Source organism: Gracilinanus agilis, chromosome 1, assembly GCF_016433145.1.
Source record: "Gracilinanus agilis isolate LMUSP501 chromosome 1, AgileGrace, whole genome shotgun sequence".
NCBI lineage: Eukaryota > Metazoa > Chordata > Mammalia > Didelphimorphia > Didelphidae > Gracilinanus > Gracilinanus agilis.
In genome coordinates, this window is record NC_058130.1 from 528,641,140 (window position 1) to 528,657,579 (window position 16,440).

Consider the following 16,440-nt stretch of genomic DNA (forward strand, 5'->3'; position numbering starts at 1 on the left):
CAATGGGAGCACTTCCTCCCTCCCCTGTGTGGGATAAGAGGGTAGGGCATGGCACATGGTCTCTTGAGAGCATGGCACTCAGTCTGTGGGGTGGGATGGGGTTTGGACCCAGCACTCCATTTCTAAAAGGTTTGCCATCACTGCCCTATAACAATGAAATCATAGGTCTAATCTCTTATCTTTTTTAACAGTGAAATAAAACTTTTATTTCAAGGGAAAAACAACACAATTTGGGGGGATATGGGAGGAAATGTTAACAATTTACACAATGACCAATCAGGCCAGATGACCAGTGATGAAGAATGCTACCATTAACCGGAGTATCTGAGTAGGATAGAAGCCATCCCCTAGCTTAAGTTAATTGATGTATAATGTGGATCACTTTATTCTGTTTGCAAATAGATGAATTTTAATGAATGGAATATTTCCTCACAAGACACAAGTGTTGCTTTGTCTTTGCAGTCTGTGGTTCATAGTACCACTACTATAAATAAGCATACTCTTAAGAATAACATAATTTCTTTTATAAATTGCTAAATTTCTTTTCACCATTTAGCCTAATATTTTCAACTTTTAATACATTACAATTTGATATTTCACAACTAAAATTTTGGTTCTGCCTCCAAAGAAAATAATACTTCTGTTTTTGAATCAAAAATCTCCTTATGCCCCCCCCAAAAATATAACAAATAGTATTCCTTTGAAAAGAAGAGGATTTGTTTTTGTTCACTAATGATTTGAAGAGAAGAGAGATTTATAGCCCCATAATTTTTTCTTTTTATATCTTTCCTTGTTTTATGCCATCCTGTTTACTTAGATTTTTCTCCCATTACTTTATTACCACTTAATGCTTTTTCTATATTAATCTGTTTCCTGATTTGCTTGTGGGATTTTGTAATAAGCAATTCTACTTAAGGCAGAAAGGGAAGCAAAGAAAACCTTTCTTTCCAATTGACAAGAGTCATATATAGTATTTTGGATCTCTTGGACTGCACGAATGGGCCTACCTCACAACAATGTGTGTGGACAATTATTTCCTCACTGCCATTTAATTTTTATTTATTTTTAAAAATATTTTATTTTTAAAGTATTTTTCCATGGTTGTATGATTTATGTTTCTCCTTCCCCTCTTCCCTCCCCACTCCTGGATCTGACAAGCAATTCCACTGGGTTATACATGTATTATCATTCAAAACCTACCTATATATTATTCAGTTTTGTAATAGAGTAATCTTTTACCAAAATTATATACCCATATTAAAAAGTGATAAATCATATGGTTTTTTTCTGCATTTCTACTCCCACAGTTCTTTCTCTAGATGTGGATAGCATTTTTTCTCATAAGTCCCTCTAGAATGTCCTGGATCACTGCATTGCTATCAGTAGCAAAGTCTATTTATTACATTTGATCATTCCACAATGTTTTAGTTACTGTGTATAATGTTCTCCTGGTTCTGCCCATTTCACTCAATCTCACTTTGTGTAGGTCTTGTGTAGGTCCTTCCAGTTCTTATTAAAATCATGAGGATTCACCATTCCTTATAGCACAATAGTATTCCATCACCATCAAATACCACAATTTGTTCAGCCATTCCCCAATTAAGAGACATCCCATCATTTTTCAATTTTTTGCCACCACTAAAGGCACAACTATAAATATTTTTGTGCAAACAGATCCTTTCACCTTTTTAAAAAAATCTTTTGAGATACAAACCTATTAGTGGCATTGCTGGATCAAAGGGCAGCCATTCTTTTAAAGCCCTTTGGGCATAATTCCAAATTGCCTTCCAGAATGATTGGATCACTTTATCTCACCACCATTTTTAAAGAATAGTGAAAGATACCTTGTTCTTACAGGCTAATTAGAGGATGATTATGATTTGGACAATTAATTAATAATTTTATTTAACAATAATATCCTGTTTTCTCCCAGACTTGTTCATTCAAAAATATTTACTAGTCCTTACTCTATCTCTGCATTGTGGGAAAGAAGTAGAAAAGACACTTGATTAGTTGGTGAGACAGTGTACATTCATGAAACAATTAGACCATGATTCAAAACAAATATAAGAGTCAGTTGTACTTCTGGCCAAGATGGCTTCCTGAAAGGGAAACCAGCTGCCTACCTCCCACACACCCATTCTAACAAAATCCTGAAGTTTGCATAGGCCAAATAATAATCAGTAAATCCACTGAGGAACTCATACCAAAATTCCATAAAAGATCAACCAGTATCCTGAGGACAAGAAAGTGGGCCTCCAATAAAAAGAACACTAGGCACTGGGCAGCCCCTCCAACTTGGCCAGAGACTGGATAAGGTTGAGTATAACCTGCAGATCTTTGTCTCCTGAGGCAACAAGGGCAGAGGGCTCCCCTAAAGAAGAGAGGAGTCCATGACACACAAAAAATGGCCACATTACAGCACCCACATTGGGACAGTTCAGGACAAAAGGCCCTGAGATTTCTAACACTGTATCCTGAGATGGGCCCTGAAGATAAGTGCTTGACCTCAAAGGCCCAAGGTGACCTAGATCTGGGAGAAAGAGGTAAGGAGAGGAACCCAAGGGACCCAAGACAAGACTAAGCAGGTTAGCCCCACCCAAAACCAGCAGCCTTGCCCTGACACAAAGCCTCCTAATGTATGAAGAGTAAATTAAAACGTTGGCCAATATAAAAAATGCTCCAAATCTAGAGGTTCCCAAAAGGTGAGAGCATTTAACTACAAGCAGAGACTCAAAGAAAAAAAGAAAGGATTTTCTACAAGGACTACCTGAATATCTAGAATAGATATTCCTAACCTTGGGTCCAAGGATTAGGCTTTGGATAGATTTCAGGGAATTTTTGAATTTGTTTGGGAAAAAATACATCTCGAGTTTCACTAACAACTAAATAAAATTATTACTTCCTTCAATTACAAATTTAAAAAAAATCAAACATTCTGAGAAGGGGTCCATAGGCTTTATCAGTCTGCCAAAGGAAGAAGAGCCCACGACATAAAAAATATTAAGAAACTCTTGTCCTTTAAAAGGTAAAAAACTGGAGATAGAAATTGGAAGGAGAATACATAGCTTAGAAGAAAGTGACAAATCTTGGACTCCCTGAAAACTAGAATAGACCAAACAGAAATAAGTGATTCCGTTAAACAGCAAGAATATTAGAACAAAATTTAAAAATAGTAGAAAATGTAATATATTTGAATAGAAACTAACCTGGAAAAAAGGATAAGGAGGCACTATTTGAAAACATTGAAAATTCCTCTTTCTTACACAACAAAAATTATAAAAATAGGCCCAGACATTGTGTTTTAAGAAATCATAAATAAAAACTTACTCAGATGTACTAGAACTAGCAGGCAAAGTGACTACATTCTTTGATTCCTGAAAGAAATCTTAAATGGAAAAGTTCCAGGAAGGTCAGTTAAAATTCAGTTACCATATCAAAGAACAAATATTGCAAACATCCAAAAACTAGTAGTTCAGGTATATAAGAACTTCAGTCAGAATCACATAAGACCTGTCAGCTTCTAATATAAACGATGGTAAAGTTCAAAAACAATATTACAAAAGGTAAAAGATTTAAGTCTTTAGTAGAATAGAAGACTTTTAGATACTTGGTTCTATTCTAAATGTCTGAAGAGGGCAAAGAGAAAAATAGCGAAAAGGAGAAGGAAATTAAATTATTTCTTATAATTGGAAAAGAGGAGTATATAAAGTGAAAATAGAAGTATATAAATGCAGAGAAAAGTTTGGGAGAGAGTGGATATCAAATGAATTATACTTTTACCTCATGGACAAAGTAACAAGGAGGCTTTTCCCTTCACATAGAAACACATAAAAACTAAATAGTGAAGAGAGCAGAGGTAGAAGAAAGGAGATAGTTAAAAAGGAGAGTGATTCCAAGGAGGAAATAATCAGAAACAAAACAAAACGAAACAAACCTTGGTGATCCTAAAGAGAAAAGAGTGGGAAAAGAAAAGCAAAAAACTTTAAGGAGGTGCCATGACAATTGAGGAATGCCTGAACAAATTGTAGTATTAATATAATGGAATTGAGCCTTAAGAAATGAAAGAAGAAGCAATCTCAGAGAATCTTGACTAATAATGAACTGATGAAGACAGAGTAGTAAAGTGAGTAGAACCCAAAGGATACTCTGTACAAGGATAAAAAAACATTGTAAAGAAAAACTTCTTCCAAAGACTTAATAATACTGATCTATGCAATGACTTCTCCAGATGACCTATGATGAATCATGATAGAGAAGTGATCTGTGCAAGATGCAGAGAGAAACAAACATTTTTGGTCATAGGCACTGTGTGATTCCATTTTATTCAACTATGTTTATTTATAAAAATTTTCTCCTCCTTTCTTTTCTCCCAGATAATGGGGGGTCAGACATTATGGGAGGGTTGTCAATAGTGTTTCTCCCAAAAGAAATCTATTGATACATTTTGAGGCGCACAGAAGAGAAGAAAAGTTCAGAAGGAAAAAGAAACAAGCAAAACAGCTTCGCAATAACATACAGAATTTGTACTTTAGAAAAGTAAGTGGTATGAAGTGGAGATTCACAATTCATAGAGAATCCTCTTTTTGTGCTCTAAGATATGTCTGGAAATGCTGCTTTTTTCGTTTGTTTGTTTTCAACTCCAGAATAAAAATTTAAATATAGAGAGCATCCGAAACAGTGGGAAAGAGCCCTGCATTTTAGTCACTGGTCCTGGGTTCAACTTCTCATTCTGCCACTTTTTTGTGTGACCTTGAAGGGGATCACTTTACATCTCTGTACCTTCCTTTGTATAATTGTAGACTATGGTGATTCTCTGGACTAGAAGATTTCTAAGGCCTCTTTCAACTCAAAATCTATGATCATAGTTGCAGCAGAAATGCAGTGCTTCTTCAGCATTATTTTATTGTATCTTTATCTCTGCTAATATGCAGTAAGGAAAATAGAAATGAAATGTTATTGCTTTAACAGCAGATATTTGGCTGTTTCAGGTTATTTTCTAAGAATAAAGACATTTGGGGAGAGGAATAAAACCATAAACTCCACTTAATAGGACTGATAAAAGCTTTATAGATTCTGCTTTTAGACCTTAAACTGTTTCCTTTTCATTTACTTGAAAATTTTTTTTGGAAGCAGAGAAATCATATATCTTCTCTGACCTTGTGAATTATGGAGAATTTCTGATCCTGACCCTTTAGCCTGTCCTTCAGCCCCCATCCTGAAAGTCAGGAAAAGGTATTGGGAATGACTTAGGCTGTCATTCCTATATGTCAGTTAAGATGGGTTTTGTAGTGTTAGCCTTATCTCAATTTGGCCTATTTTGGTGTGGGTCTTTCAGGGGTCATAATTATATCTCTGGTACCACTTCTGACTTTTTCCCCTCTAGTAAAGATTAGTATATTTTTCTTTTGAGTTCTAGATGGTTGATAATATCCTGTCTAGAATCACTTTATCCTTCAGAGGTTTAATAAATAACTTCAGAGTTAAGAATTATAAAATGTGTGGATTTATCTGACCTTAGTCAACAATTAACTCTGCAATGGAGTTGGATGCTAGTAAGTAATTTAATTAAATGTGGCATATAATTACTTTATCCCGAAAGTAGAGATGTGACTATTATTATGTGTCAGCAATTTTTAAAAATTTTCTTTTAGTTGGATGAAAGTTTTATCTAAAGAACTTTATACTTGTGATCATAGAGTAGGCAAAAGATGTTGGAAAAGAACAGCATAGGAGATGGGTATACAGCTACATAATACATTTTAATTTTTATTAAACTATTTGGATTTAATTTTGCAATGATGCGAAAGGGAACTTAGATGTTTAAAAGTGAACAAAAAGTATAGAAATGAGCCACTTAATTAATAATCTTTTGTTAAGCATCCACTATGTTATTGACAATCATGCTGGGTATTGAATTTAAAAAGCCTTGGCTCAAGAGCTTATTTTGGGGGAGAGGATAACACACACACACACACACACACACACACACACACACACGAGTGTGTTTAGCTAGGTGTCACAGAGAACACTGGGTTTGGAATTAGGAAGACTTGAATTTAGATGTGGCCTCAGACACTTCCTACTTGTGTGATTTTGGGCAGATCACTTAACTGTGTTACCTTGCCATCCTTGTCTGTCAGATAAACTGGAGAAGGAATAGCAAACCAGTCAAGTATTTTGCAAAGAAATTCCCAAATGGGGTCACGAAGAGTTGGACACAACTGAAATGACCAAACACCAACAATAAATGATTTTTTAATTTTTTTAGAAGACTTTTTTCTACATTTTAGAAGATGTAAAAATAATTTTTGGCAGAATTAAAACTTCAAAGAATCTTTTTGGATAGCAGTTTCTTTTGGTAAAAGTTTTAAAAAATTATATGCTTTGATTCAATATTTCCATTGTTGGGAATACATCCTGGAAGTATGATCCAAAAAATTCAATTGCAGTAGAGCATTATTTATAATTATAAAAAAGCTGAAAACAATCTAAATGTCTTTAGAAGAGGAATGGATAAATTGCGGGTACATTAATGTAATGGAATACTGTAATTTAATTGGAATAGACTAGTGAGGAATAGGGAAAGACTATTATAAAATGATAGAGGGAAAAATAAAAAAGGCAGAATCTGAATTTAAAGTATACTATCATTAAAACCATAAAAAAAGGAAGAGTGAATGGGCAAATGAAGATATCTGGGAGACTTAATACTCTTCACCAAGAATTTGTTCTGGAGATGTGGGAAGAATCATAACTGAAATATATGAACTCAGTGGTTGCAAAAACGTTTGTTTATTTATACTTCTGTTTTTTTAAGGTTAAAATATTTTTGCATTTTCACATTTATGTTCATATTTTACAATTTTGGCATTTGATTCCAGGGAACCAGGCATACCAAGAATTTCATAAACTGAAATTAAGGCTTATGGCTGAAAACTTCAATTGTAGCTAGGAATTGATCCAGCCACTTTTAGTTCAGTAACTATAGGTTCCCTAATTGCTGCATTGTACTGACCTGACTATTTTTAGGGTAAATTTCAAGAAAAAAACTATAGAGAAAGTAGTGATAAATATAAATGAAGGGGCAGCTGGGGAGCTCAGTGGAATGAGAGTCAGGCCTAGAGACAGGAGGTCCTAGTTTCAAATGTGGCCTCAGACACTTCCCAGCTGTGTGACCCTGGGCAAGTCACTTGACCCCCATTGCCTAGCCCTTACCACTCTTCTGCCATAGAGCCAATACACAGTATTGACTCCTAGACAGAAGGTAAGAGCTTAAACAAACAAACAAACAAATAAATATATAAATATATAAATGAATAAAATATAACGGATAAATATAAACTATATATTTATTTTTATATATATAATATATAAAGCTTATATATAAACTATATCTTATTTCTATTTATCAATACTTTCTCTATATGTGTGTGTGTGTGTATATATATAGTCTTTTTCACAAATGATGCCTTCTCTAATAGGGAGAAGGGAGAGAGGAAGTTAACTGGGTATTTAATGTAACAATCAAATAAATAATTGTTTTAAAAAAAGAAAAAACTGGTAGGAGATCTATTTTTAGCAAAACAAAACAAAACAAAACAAATCCTTTACTGTAGGTAACAACACTGCTTTTCCTAGTTAGCCAGCTGTTGACTAGTTTTAATAATCTATTAGAAATAAAATATCAATAATATGGAAATAGGTCTTGATCAATGACACATGTAAAACCCAGTGGAATTGTGCCTCAGCTATGGGAGGGGGTGGGAGGAAGGAAGGGATAGAACATGAATCCTGTAACCATGGAAAAATGTCCTAAATTAATTAATAATTAAAAGATAGTATTAAAAAAAAAGAAAAAGGAAAAAAGAAATGAAGCATACAGGGGAAAGAAAGAGTTGAGAAAACAGTTACCCTCACTAAAATTTAAAGTTCTTAAAAAAAGAAAATATGTTTAATTTTACCAAAATGTTAAAGCTTCCTCTAGGGGTACAGTTGAATGAATGGATGATCTTGGATAAGTCATTGTTTCCAAATATTTATTGAATAGCTAATATGTATAACTACTATGTTGGAAGCATCTTAGCCTAAAAGAAAATATGTTTGAACCAGAAGATCTGAAGTCTGAATTCTAGCTGCTCTACTTATTACCTCTGTGTTTTTTGGATAAGTCATTTTTCAGTTTTAAGGTCTCCAATTTTCTCAACCTTAGAAAGAAAGCATTACATTAGATGATCTCTGAGGACCATCAGGATTCTGACTTTTCTATGATTCTGCTTCTGAGAGTCTAAGAGTGACTGTGTGTGTGTGTGTGTGTGTGTGTGTGTGTATCTACAAAATACATATCTATGTATATTCGTATACATATATGTACTTATTGGTTGTAAAACCCTGTGTAAAAAAAGACAAAGGGGAGGGAAGCTATTCTTTCCTATGGGAAAAGTGAGCAAAGTCAGTCAGAAGAACTCAATGAATGGAGAGGTACAGAGAACAGTCCTGTCCTATTTGGTTATAGCATAGAATGCATTGAAACAAGTAGTATGAGATGAAGCTGGAATGATGAGTTGAGGAATAGCCTTGAATGCTAGGGGATAGAATTTCAATTTTGCATGGTAAGTAATAGGAAGTCACTGAAGATTCCAAAATATTCTAGATGGTAATAAAAATTGGTTCTGTGATGACAAGAACACAATAGAGAGAAATGTGTGGTAAGGGTAGGTTAAAAAAGGTCCTTGATAACAAATTGACCTTGTCCTGCTCATTCACTTCTTATATAGTGAGATATCCCTAAATTACAATTGAGGAAGCCAGGATGTAGGTAACAACATATGGACATAGCCATATATGAAGCCATAGACAAAGGCTTCATAGAGGAGCAGGAACTGAAGCTGGGCTTCACCAGAAGGAAAGAACTTAGAAAAGTAAAAAGCAGAGTGAGAATATATGAATAAAGCCTCTTTTCAGACATGCCTAGGACTTTTTTTTTTTGCAAGGCCCTCCTTTTTAATACACTGGAGAATGCCCTAGCTTGCATTAAATTGGTGAGTCACAGCTCTGCTAGAGAGTTGAACTGGCTGAGTGTAGAAATGAAAGTAAGTGTAGATGATGAGTCTTTCTGTCATTTTTTATGTGTCAGCATTATCTTAGGTGCTTTATTAAGCTGTGAGAATGATGCATTATGCTTATTTAGATTTAAGATTTCTTCTCTTTCATTCACTGTAGATGATCCTAAAAGCTTTATTCTCATCTCCCTCTACTCTATTTAGGAGGCATTCACCTGTCATTTGCCTTATCTTCATATGAATGATTATCAAGATTATGTTTCCACCTTTTTCTTTTTTCTGTACTAGTCCTATATTATCTTTATATCAATTTCCAGGATACTGTTTTTTGTTAGCTCAATCAAAATAGCAAAAACACATTTTTCTCTGTTTTTAAAAAATCTTACCCTATTCCCTCCTAAATTCCTGACATCGATGTGATTCCAATTTCTTCCCAAGACCCTATATTTTTCCCTCATGTCCACTAATGTTAAAGCCACTATTTGTGTTTAATTTTTTTTTCTGAAGTTCTCCATCCTGGCTCCCTTTAATACCTTCCCTTTAATCAATTGACTTGGAATAGTATTGTCAAAATTATTTTCTGCTCTTTTTATTCCCTTTTCAGAATCCCTTCTTGAATTTTCATGGCATTTCAGATGTAAAGGTCTTATCCCTTCTCTGCTTTCTAGAAATTGACAATCTCATCTCATCTCCTTTATTGTTCTTTCTATTTTGTTATCTCTTAAATATACACTTAAATCTATTATTAAATTTTACTTTGATTCCCACTCCTACTTGTGTTAGGGGAACCTTGTTTCTTAAAGGTCTGCTGGGCCGAGCTTAGGCATAAAACCTTAGAAAATCATCATAGCAATGGTTAAGTTCTTTATTTATTGTTCAAATAACAATTTTTTAAAAAATGTTACTATCTTATCATCTAAAGGAAGTAATACACAGCCCAATAAGCAAAACAATAGGATATAAGTGGAAAATAGCCAGAATTTGACAGAAGTTCCTAATTCTGCATTTCTGAGCTACCCCACCATGGTCCATTGCTGCTTGGGCAAAGTCCAGTCTATAATGAGTTCCACTTTAACTGCAATAGCAAATAGGTTTCAAGTCAGTAGGCAAATTGGAGTTTGGAGAAGCTCTTCTATGGGGCAAGGTTTAAGCTTCATCTGCCTTGATGATGCTTCCTGGTAACTTCTGGTTCTGTTAATGTGACTTCTTAGTTAGTCATTTAGAATTATAAAATGCCCCACCCACATGGAATTAGTTCTCACCCACTGAATTTGGTAGAAATCCCAAGGCAGAGGAGGTCACCATACCCTGCTGATTATATATATTTACATTTGGAAATAAGTATGTGTGTGTCTATCTTTTAGAACTAACTGTATTCAAAGTCAATTGAAAATGGAATAACTTAATCCTGAAGATTCGGAAGATCAACAAATAAATCAGAGATAATTTCATTTAAAATAAGATGATAAATTTCCCAAATTTTTGGTATTTGGCCAAAGTAGTCATTAAAGGAAAATGTATGTCTCTAAATGATGCATGAATTTATCACATTCAAATTAATCACAGTATTGATTCTAAGATGGAAGATAAGGATTTAAAAAAATAATATAATAACAATACGAGGTAGAACCAAAATTTACCATGCTGTAGTTGAACCCAAAAAAAGTAGGAATAGTAATAGTTTCAGGCAAGGTAACAGCAAAAATTGATCTAATTAAAAGAAATAAAGAAGGAAACTATTTTGCTAAACATTAACATAGAAAATGAATTGATTTACATACTTAATATATGTGTACCCATTGGCCTATCTTCTAAATATTTAAAGAAAAAATTAAATGAACTATAAGGAGAAATAGACAGAGTGGTAGTAATGGGGGATCTCAATTCATCCTTACCATTAAAAAAAAATAAGAAAAATTAAGAACCTGAATAGAACTTCATAAAAATCAGATATGTTAAGTTTCTTTTGATTACTGAATGGAAATATAAAGGAGTATACATATGTTCGTCTCTGCATGATGCCTTTATGAAACATGCTCATATTTTAGGCCATTAAAAAACCCACAAACTTCTATAGAAAAATAAAGATTATATATATCTTTTCCTAAGCATTAAGATTTAAAAAACACTTTATATACATTATCTCTTTTGATCCTCATAATAATCTTTTGATTATTTAATTAATAATCCTTTTGATGTTATTGCTTTTATTTCACATGAGGAAATTAATAGTCAGTAAAGTAAGGTGTTTTTCTCAGTCAGACAGCTATGAAGTATCAAAAGCAAGATTCTAATTCTGGTCCTCCAAACTCTTGAGTTCAATATCTATTGTCATCTTTCAGTTTCTTCATCTCTAAAATTGTAACTTTAGACTACATGATCTATGAAGACATTTTCAACACTGAAACTAGGATGCTGTGATCCTAATGGCAAAGGATGAGTGCTAGACCAAGGAGAGAGGCATCTAAGATCATTGCCATATAGAAGAAAATCTAGGCTGCAATAAAAATTTTGCTGTCATTTCATTGAGTTAATTAATTATATTCACTTGACGCTTTACAAATTCCCAAAACACACACACACACACACACACACACACACACACACACACACACATACATCCTCATACACTTATTGAAAGAAAACTCACCATAAGATGGTCTAAATTTACTAAGCTAATATATTGGAGTGGCTTATTTGCACAACAGAAACATTTTTCACTTTATAATAGGATTTGCAGAAAGGTCTCTTAAGTGCCCATGAGGAGCTAATCATTTTTAACAATGGTTCTTAACCTTTCTTTGTGTCATAGACTCCTTTGGCAATCTGGTTTACTATGAATCTCTTCTTAGAACAGCATTTTAAAATAAAATACTTAAGATTAGAAAGGAAGCTAATTATATTAAAATTATTATAAAAATATTGAAAAAATTCATAGACTCCAGGGGAAGGAACCTTAATTTGAAACGTAATTAAATTTCTTTAAATATTGATATTGAAACAATCTTTCTAAATCATATCTTTGATGTTTATTTAGACTTCTAATCCCTCTCTCTTTGAGAAGATCAGCTATAAAAATGAGTTTGAGCTCCACTGACAGACTTTGGTTGGTCTCTTTCTTTATCAAGGTTTAATGGAGGTTATTTGGCATCTTCTTAGTGAGGGTATTTATAGTTCCAGATAGCAGAAAGATTTCACATTAAGCTTTCGTTTTCCTTAACTCTACTAAATAAACCTTCAGATGCTTGCTCTTCAGAATATACTGTGAAACAAAATTAAGGTAGTTTTTGTTAAAAAAGATTTTTAAAGCAAGTATTTTATTTATATAAATGAACATTTGTTGATACAGATGAGTATCTCTTTTGACCTTTGAAAGTACATGCAGTAAGGTTCAACATATTTTTATTTTATTCAGGAATCTTAAACAAAGTTGGCTGTAGAGCCTTGTTTCTCTGAGGGTCTCTTTTCTAAGAGTTAGAGAGCTCTTACAGTTGTAAAACTTCTTTAGATAGTCTAGCATCTGTTTTCCATTCCTCGCCCCCTCATTCAAAAAAGGAATAAAACTGTTATGGTTTTAAATTCTTTGTTCTTTTAAAAATCCATGAACTCTGTTACGGAATACATATTTATCTTTGGGAAAAAATAAAATGGTTTTTGATTCTCTTGGCTATTTCTTTAAAACCTTTTCTTCTGTCTTAAAATTAATATTAAGTATTGATTCTGAGGCAAAAGAGTGGTAAGGACTAGGTCACTGAGATTAAGTGACTTGGCCTAGGTTCACAAAGCTAGGAAGTATAGCCATCTAAATGCCCCTCTTTTTGGCTATTTCTGCATTGATAAATTGATTGATAATAGCTTCCATGATATCATCTGTTAGAACAAGAGAGAGAAATTATACTCAGTATTAGGGATTTTGCATGTGTGTTGTGTATGAATATGTGTTGTGTGTGTATGTGTGTATAACAATCAACAACTTCACAGATTCGCAATCCTAGAGTAGGAAAAGACCTCATAGATTATTTAGTTCAAATCCTTTATTTTATACTTGAAGAAACTAAGACCCAGAGAAGTAAATGGAGTTGCCCAAGTTCTTGCAGTTAATAAGTGATAGAGGTAGAATTTGAACCCAAATCTTTAGAGTTTAGATATATTGGTCTTTTCTACATAAAAAGAAAAAGATGAGATTGTAAAAAAGTTCAATTAAAAACCTTTGGGAAAAGTTAATAGTTGCTAAGCAAGATAATTTGTCTTCATTTTTTTTGTATTTAGGTATAAACATTATATATTATATATTATAAACAATATAAATTACTTAGGAATACTTTTCAACAGCAGGCAATGCATTCTTTAATCTTTTCAAAACATTTTCTGACATTTGGTTTAAATGAGTTGTTGGTATTTAGTGAAATCATTAATAATAATAATTAATGATAGCTCATAACATTATACTTAAGGTTTACAAAGCTTTTTATATGCATTATCTAATTATAGTGGAGAAGACAATGTAGTGCAAAGTAACTTTATAGTTAATTCAACTCAACAAATAATTATTTGGTGACTGATATGGGGCTGTTCTAGGCTCTGCGAACCCAGAGAAAAATATTAAGAAATGCCTGCCTTCCAGGAGCATCAATTTTACTATGGCGATACAACTTATGCACAGCTAAAACAAATTCAAATTTATCTGAATTTATGTATCCATCAAAATTAATTTGATGGAGAGAGAGAGAAGTGACTGGCTCCAGGCATTTTCTCTGGCTGTCCACTATACCTGAAATATTTTCCTTCCTTCACTCTTGACTACTGACCTTCCTGACTTCCATCTTTTCCCAACTAAAATCCCTCCTTCTTCAGGAAGCCTTCCTGAACACCTCTTAATTCCAGTGCTTTCCCTCTTTTAATCATTTCCTGTTCATTCTCTCTATAGCTTGCTTTGTGTATATGTTGTCTCCCCTTGTTAGACTTTAAGCTCCTCTAGAGCAAGGACTTTCTTTTGCCTCTTTTTGTATCCCCAGCCCTTAGCACAGTGATTAGCACATAGTAGGTGCTTAATAAATGTTTATTTAATTGGAAAGAATGCAAGGAAGGTTTCACAGAGGAAGATGGTAACTGAGCTGAGCTTTGAAGAAATTTAGAGATTCTAAGAAGCACAGGTGAGAAGGGCATCTATCTTTCTAGGCATAGGGGAGATAGCTTGTAAAATAACAAAGAATAAGAAGCTACTTACCTCCTGATAGAGAGGTGATGAACTCAGAGTGAGGATTGAGACATTTACATATGTACATACCCACATACGTGTGTGTATATATCTATAAGCACCAGCCAGAGGCAGAACCACTGAGAGAATTTATTTTTCCTGTACATGTCTGTAACAGAGGATTTTGTTCTTGCTTTCTCAGGTGGTAGGAGGGAGGAGTGGCAGATTTTCATTCATTAAAAAAAAATTAAATTTAAAAACAATGGCAAAACACAGGAAATGGAATAATAAGTTTGGGAAACAGCTAGTCAGTCAGTTTGAGTGGAATCTGGATTATATGAAGGGGAATAATGCGTTTGGAAAGCTATAGTAGGAGGAAGATTGTGGAGATCTTATTTTAAATGTTGAAGAGAAGAGTTATAAGTTTTTCCTTCCTAGAAAGAAGAGGGAGCCCCTGAAAATTTTTTGTCTAAGAGAGTGATTTAATTATATCTTTGCTTTTTGGCAGCTCTGGAGAGGATGGATTGGAGAAAGGGAAGACAAGGAACCATTTCAGAGTTCACTGTACTAGTGTAGGTGAGAATCGAGGAGACCTTGAACCACTAGTTATTGTGTGAGCAGAGAAAAAGGATGGGATTCATGAAATACTAGGGGATAGGTAGGGTGAAAATACTGATGATTTCCAAGTTATGAACTTGAGTGACTGGAAAGATGATGATTTTTTAATTTTTTAAATTTATTTATTTAGTGAATTATTTTAGAATATTTTCCATGATTACATAATTCATGTTCTTTCCCTCCCTCCCTTCCCCCTCCCATAGCCTATAAGCGATTCCACTGGGTTTTACATGTTTCATTGATCAAGACCTATTTCCATATTATTAATGTTTGTACTAGGGTGATCATTTGGAGTCTATATCCCCAGTCGTATCCCCAACGAACTATGTGACTAAGCAAATGTTTTTCTTCTGTGTTTCTACTCCCACAGTTCTTTCTCTGGATGTGGATAGCTTTCTTTCTCATAAATCCCTCAGAATTGTCCTGTATCATTGCAATGCTGCTAGTAAAGTCCATTACATTTGATTGTACCACAGTGTATCTGTCTCTGTGTATAATGTTCCCCTGGTTCTTCTCCTTTCACTCTGCATCAATTCCTGGAGGTCATTCCAGTTCACATGGAATTCCTCCAGTTCTTTATTCCTTTGAACACAATAGTATTCTGTCACCAACAGATACCACAATTTGTTCAGCCATTCCCCAATTGAAGGGCATCCCCTCGTTTTCCAATATTTTGCTATACAAAGAGCTTGGCTATAAATATTTTTTGTACTGGTCTTTCCCCTTATTATCTACTTGGAGTACAAACCCAGCAGTGGTAGGACTGGATCAAAGGGCAAACAGTCTTTTAAAGCCCCTTGGACATAATTCCAAATTGTTTTCCAGAATGGTTGGATCAAGTCACAACTCCACTAGCAATGCATTAGTGTCCCAATTTTGCCACAGCACTTTTTCATGTACTTATTGATAGTTTTTGTTTCTTTATCTGAAAATTGCCTATTCATGTCCTTTGCACATTTATCAATTGGAGAATGGCTTGATTTTTTTTAATGCAATTTATTTAGTTCCTTATAAATTTGAGTGGATTAGACCTTTGTCAGAGGTTTTTGTTATAAAGATTTTTTTCCCAATTTGTTGCTTCCCTTCTAATTTTGGTTGCATTGGTTTGGTTTGTACAAAACTTTTTAAATTTAATGTAATCAAAATTATTCATTTTACATTTTGTGATATTCTCTATCTCTTGTTTGGCCTTAAATTCTTTCCCTTCCCATAGATCTGACACATATACTATTCTATGTTCAAGATGGTGATCTTTTTTTAACAGAAATACAGAAGGTTGGAGGGAGGTTTAGGGGATTGTTGTGTAGAGTTAGATATTCAAATTCTGACTCTGCTGCTTGTTATCTGTGCCAGTTGAGAGCAATGTCACTTTATCCATCTTGGCCTCATTTTCCCATATGTACAAATAATAGGTATTAGAAATTAGATGATTCTTTTCTCTCTAAATCCTATGAGTCCTTGTACTCTTTTGGTTAAGTAAGAGTAAATGAGAAGACAGCCATGCTTTTTAAGGAATAAATTATTAATTTTATTTAGAGTTAATTTAAAAGGAAGCAGTATGTT

At 33.8% G+C, this 16,440-nt stretch overlaps 1 protein-coding gene across 1 annotated transcript in view; it reads left to right on the top strand.

Moving 5' to 3' along the window:
* The first annotated feature begins 2,407 nt into the window (after window positions 1-2,407).
* Window positions 2,408-16,440, top strand: part of GAREM1 (GRB2 associated regulator of MAPK1 subtype 1) — a 147,656-nt gene continuing 133,623 nt past the window's right edge. The window contains exon 1 of the mRNA XM_044682820.1: window positions 2,408-2,546. Within this exon, the coding sequence (XP_044538755.1) occupies window positions 2,408-2,546 (139 nt within the window). The remainder of the gene's footprint in view (window positions 2,547-16,440) is intronic.